Genomic DNA, 5,867 nt, shown 5'->3' with positions numbered 1-5,867 from the left:
GTAGAACTCTATACTAAGCAATTTAGTAGCAACTTCATTTTAAAGGTTTACTATTGTGCGTGGTATACTTGGGTTATTAGGAGTTTGCCACATGAAATCCCATTCAATTGAGTCAAAAGTATTTTCAAAGTCGATAAGATAGTGTACAGTGTTAAATTAAATTCAATTAATTGATTCTATTGAAAGAGCTATTTTTTCCGCTTTAAAATATTTATATCTATTATTGGCTACAGACTATGGAGTCATCAGGAATATTACATATGAGTTATATACACTTCTAACAGTTAATACATTGGGTATTTGTAAATATGTTGGCCTTATTCATAATTATTTCGGAGCCTTTTGTGAAGCCTGTTTAATTTGGGAAGCTATTTTATTCTCTTCAAAAAATCATGTCACCGCAATAATAAATTCATTTTTGCTTCTTACCAGCTCATTTATAGAGGTTTGTATTAGGGTATCGGTTTTATTTACATTCACTTCGCAGCCCTTTATGGCCAACGCAACAGCTATTTTGTTACTGTCAATGTGCCTATATGTAAGAGATTAATAAAAAAAGGGGCATTGTGTCATTAGGAAGATTAGCTATAATTTATATATACTTTTAAGTAGATCACACATCATGTTTGTATTAATGTGACATCAACGTTAATATTATTTTTGAACCTTTTCTGGAGACTATATCATATGGAGTTAGCGTATTCCGTTAAATTAATCATAAGTTCTTAGCAGCATTAATTATAAGCCACCGGTGCTCCTAAATAGTTTACATAGTGAGGTTTATAATAAGATATCGACATCATTTATAACTATTACAAAACCTCTCGGACCAACCCATCTAGTATCTTTTTCCCTTTAGCATGTTTATATATATATATATATATATACTCAGAAAAATAATTAGATTGAACTCAGGTCAAAATATTCTTACTCGACGCATTATGTTAGTTCAAACAAACCACATGTTGGTTTTCTTATTTTCTTTACCACATGAGATAAAATTTCTCTAACAAAATGATCAGGTCATTTTAACTAGTATGTGGTTAGATCTTATTTTTCTGAGTGTAGAACCTAAAAAAAATTGAGAACTTGTGATGATGAATAAGACCATAAGTTTTATCTTAGGAGTATTAATCAAGTCATCTATGATACTAAACAGTCGGTCTCATTTATATGCATTACGGAGCCTCTTCCGGTTATTTATGTCTAACAGGCAAAATTATATTAATTTGTAATTAAGAAATAGTTTCAAAAGTATGTATTAGAAATTTTTGAATCAAGCACAAATTACTTAATTTCTATGTTTTTTTTCATGGCTTTAAGAAGAAGAAAGAGTCGCTTAAAGTATTAAATAACGCTTTAATAACGTTATTTCAATTATCTAGCAAATTTCGGTATTTAGAACAAATTAAATAAAACAAATCGCTAGCACGAAATTCAATTCTGGAATTCAAACAGAGACAATCACTGAAGTATCCGGAATGGCTTAGAGATTTAAATAAGCTGTCGTCATTTTGTTGCTGTTGTGGCTCATTGGCGACACTAAGCTCAATGCAAATTGTAGCTCGAATTTAACTAATTTTTCCAAGTAAAAGAATGAAGACAATAATCTACGGAAAGCAATGACATAAAAAAAGAGTCATAAATCGAGACGAGTTGCACGATTCGATTAGTGAGTCTTCAAGAGACCTCAAATTGAAATAACGTCCTTTTGGTAAAAAGTAAATACCACCTTCCAGTTACCTTTGATTGTGATTATTTTTCTACTGGAGTCCAAACAGTAATCCAGTAAAATTCTTATATTTCTATTTACAAATTTTATTTTTGTTTGCATTATTAACACAATTAAAATCAAAATATTACTGGCCTGCAATTCATCTGGGGTTGTGCAATCAACTGCACAAAGGATTTTAGCGAAATTAATTTCATTTCAATTAATTCGTAAATAAAACCGAATGCGGTTAGGAATTTTTAATTAAAATTCACTTCACTTCTCAGGTCGCTGTCATGGCACGAAAAATAGCAATAACAGCTTCTGGTATTATTTTCAGTATCACCTCTCCACTTATAATTAAAATTTCATTTGCGTGTAGTCGAAGTTCTCAAAATTACGTTTATAATTATATATATTGTAATTAATTTTTTTTTTTTGTATATGGAATTTACCTTATGTTTACTTAAAAGTAAGTAAAATCAATTGAACACTGAGATGCGTGATGGCAACAATTTTATTCATCATTAAATTTACCATGGCGATGGCCTTAAACTTTAGAGTTGCATTTAAAACTAGACTGACTACAAATATAATGTCGCCTGCTGACGATGATCGAAATGATGTATATATAGTTTCTTCTTCGACTTCTCTTTGGATGGCCGCAAGTCCCAGACTAAATTCGATAAGCTACGTGGTCGCGACAGACGACGCGTTTTCTTTTCGGGTAATTTATTTGAATCGCCCGATGTGCGTCCACCACTGCGCGATGAATCAAGTGTGCCTTCACGCGGATTGTGATGAACAACACCAATGCCAACACCTACTCCAGCAGTGCTAGCACTTTTGCTTAGCGGTTGGTTGTGCTGTAGATGGGCGTGTGAGTTTATGTTGCTATTGCATTTGAGCACCACATCTGGTGGTACTGTTTGTCCTTTGGGATTTGTTGAGATCGGCGGTGTGATTGAGGTGCTTTCAGGTGTCAATTGTAGACTGCTGAGACTCTTATACCTTAAATTAATTATTGAGATGAAAAGAGGATATTGAAATAATTTGAAAATACTTTTACTGTAATAATGATTATTAATGTAAGACTTAAAATAACTAATTTGAATTAGATATACAAAAATATTTTAAAGCTAGAAAACTAATGATCTTATCTTTTTAAGCATCCGATTTGAAGGACACCCGGCTGTTTTCAACACCTTTTACATTAAGCCACTTAAGAGTCAAATCATCAATTAGATCATGGTACAGTGCTATTAAATATTATTATGTTAAAAGCTAGTTGAGTCAGAGTGCACTTGAGCACTTCTACTCTGTATTAACTGCGAGGTTTATTTAAAATCCCTCTCTACGTCTTGACTGAATTCTTGTTTATCGCTTCATCAGACTAAGTAATAATTGACCTTAGATCTGCATACCTCCCCGAGGAACCTGTAACCATTCTGAGATTCGATAACGCGATGTTGGAAACCATGTCAGTTTTCGTAAATAATTTCAGGGCACAACGACAACTCTGTTTCATTAAGTTGCTGCTTTCCAATTATTCCTCGCTCAGTCGGTCTCTGTGATCCAGAGACCAACTGAGTCATACACGTATTAATCGTATATAATATAATAAAAGTATATAATATATTTCAAAAGATTATATTAGAATACTAATATAAGTAATACTATCGTGACGTATCTTCGATTTAGAACTCTTAAATCCTACAGCTATTACAATGTAAAATAAACTCCTAATAATTATAAAAGTAGTGCTCGTATTTACCTGATATGAAAGAGTGGCGATTGTGGTTCCAAACCGCAATCCTTGTTCAAAATGCCGGCACTTAGTGGGACATTACCATTTAGTGCTTGATGATTATTTGGTGTCAGTACTTTAGCTGTCGCGCCATTATGGGCGTGATAGTGATGCGCTGCAGCAGTTGTAGTCACAACAGCAGTACCGGCATGTGGATGATGATGATGATTATGATGATGATTACCAACATTTGAATTACCATTACTGCTGCTTCCTGCGCTGTGCGTGTTTTTCAAATAAAGCTTTGGTAGTGTCGGACGTTGACGTTTTTCTGGCAATTTTTTACCAGGTATTGTTTCGATAGGTGGCGGCACTGGCTTTATATCTTCTTGCACTAGAATATGGCTATGGTGATAATGATTAACACCAACATTTGACTGCTGATGATGATGATTATGCGAGTGACTTTGATGATGATGATGGTGATGATGATTACTGTTGCTACTACTATTGTGACTACTATTTGTGTTTGTATGCTTATTCGAGTCTAAGCTACTATAGTTGTTGTTGTTGTTATTTCCAGTGCTATGATTTGCATTACTGCCATTTGTATTTAGGCTATTGCTGTTGCCATTATTATTGTTGTTATTGTTGCTATTGTTATTATTACTATTATTTTGTGAATGGCCCACACGTATGAGACTACAATAATTTCCACTACTATCTGTATGATGTGATTTAATTGTGGGCGTTTCACAAATAGGTTCAAATCGCGTCAAGCCCTTCGAGAGCGGTGTTAGGCCACGGACGTAATCGTATATGTGATCTATTTCATTATATTCTTCAGCGATTTCACTGCTTATTGCAGCCGCCTGACTTTTGCTGTAAGAATCACAGCTGGCACTTTTTCGCAGCACGTAACCACCTTCCATTAGACCAGCTGCAGCCACAGCTACACCAGCTGCTGATGGCAACATAACCACGGGTAATTTATTACGGCTACTGAACTTAGAGTCCTTTTTCTCTTTCTCTGATAGTTTGAGATCGACAATTTGTAGACGATCACGTGCATCAGACAACAGACGCTGTGCCTTCTCCAAAAAACGTGAATATTCTATGAAGTGTTCTAGTTGCTCCATATTTTTGACACGTTGCAACTTAATTTTCGCATTTAGTGGCACCGGTACCAAGTCATTATCCTTCTGTAGTGGTAAAGCAAATATGCGATCGATTTCAACACAGCCAAGTAAACGTAATTCAGGGACAAATGGTTGTTTAAGACCTTTAGGTGCGCTACCATGGACTAATCTATTAGTGGGAAAATAATAAATTTTAAAAAGAGAAATATTTATTATATTCTCAAAATGAAATTTAAGATTGAATTTATATAGCAATAGAAGCATCATAATGATATACTCACCTCACAATAACAGGCATACGTTTCATTAGTAGATTTTTCACCGTATGCACTCCACTAATGCTATCCTCCTTGGCAATGGGTGAAAATTTCGCTTTGGTATCGAGTGGCAAATTAATGATTTCATCTTTGATGTTTTTGCACTGTAAATATTTGCCATTATCATTCATTGTGGTCAACATTTCACCTGCATGAATCGTGCGATTCATTTGCGTGCACCGAAACGTTTCTCGCACTAGAACGCGTAAGTTCCTTCGCCTTGATAATTCTAGCACCGAATCGATGCAGCGCGTAGAACGACCATCTTCGCTTAATAGCTCAAAGTAACCCGTATAGGTTTCCGGTATAAGCACCTTGGCACCTACATTTGTGGGCTTGCGTCCCTCCTTGATTTTTATTGGTTGCGCTAGTATTTGATATTTTTTGCCAGCGCTTAAGAATAGTGCTGTGCTTTGCAACGAAGGTGCAGACAATGTCGGAACGCCTAAATTCTGATGTTGTCCTTTCACAATTTTCGCTACGGCAGGTAACTTTTGTTTGGAAAAGTCACGTATATATACCGGTAGGGTCTCCCCGAAACGGGAGGCAGCCAATATTATTTGGCCATCTGTGGCGGCCATGTCGCGATTGAAAAACGATAACAGTTTGAAACGTCCGAAGTTAACATTAATCGAGAGTAAATTTCATTGAGGTTGAGCGCCACTCTGTAATGTTGTGGCGTTAACGCTTGTGTCTATACGTTCTTCCGTTGATGAGCCAACTACTCCGTTCTCTGTCAAATTGGCGTTGAGTTGGTCGACAGTTTGCGAGGAACAGCTGTTATTGTTGGGACAGGTGTTGTTGTTGTTAATAGTGGAAGTTGTATTTGAGGTGGTTGCAGAGGTGGAGAGAAAACGTGAGGAAGTTTGTAATGCGTAGTTAAGATACTGCATTCGGTTGGCTCGTTACGTAGTTACGTAGTTCTTATAAGATCAAATATTGTTCCTCTTTTA

At 35.6% G+C, this 5,867-nt stretch overlaps 1 protein-coding gene across 1 annotated transcript; it reads right to left on the bottom strand.

Annotated features, from left to right (window-relative positions):
* Nucleotides 1-2,166: 2,166 nt before the first annotated feature.
* On the bottom strand, nucleotides 2,167-5,511 carry LOC119681606 (the record flags this gene model as incomplete). The annotated part of the gene is given in 3 exon segments (XM_038094849.1): nucleotides 2,167-2,722; nucleotides 3,486-4,766; nucleotides 4,879-5,511. Coding segments are annotated over 3 exon segments (2,325 nt in total). The 5' UTR covers nucleotides 5,496-5,511.
* Nucleotides 5,512-5,867: the final 356 nt, after the last annotated feature.

This window comes from Teleopsis dalmanni, chromosome 2, assembly GCF_002237135.1.
Source record: "Teleopsis dalmanni isolate 2A chromosome 2, ASM223713v2, whole genome shotgun sequence".
Taxonomy (NCBI): Eukaryota; Metazoa; Arthropoda; class Insecta; order Diptera; family Diopsidae; genus Teleopsis; species Teleopsis dalmanni.
Note: the sequence above shows the minus strand (reverse complement) of the source record. Positions and strands in the feature narration are given on the sequence as shown.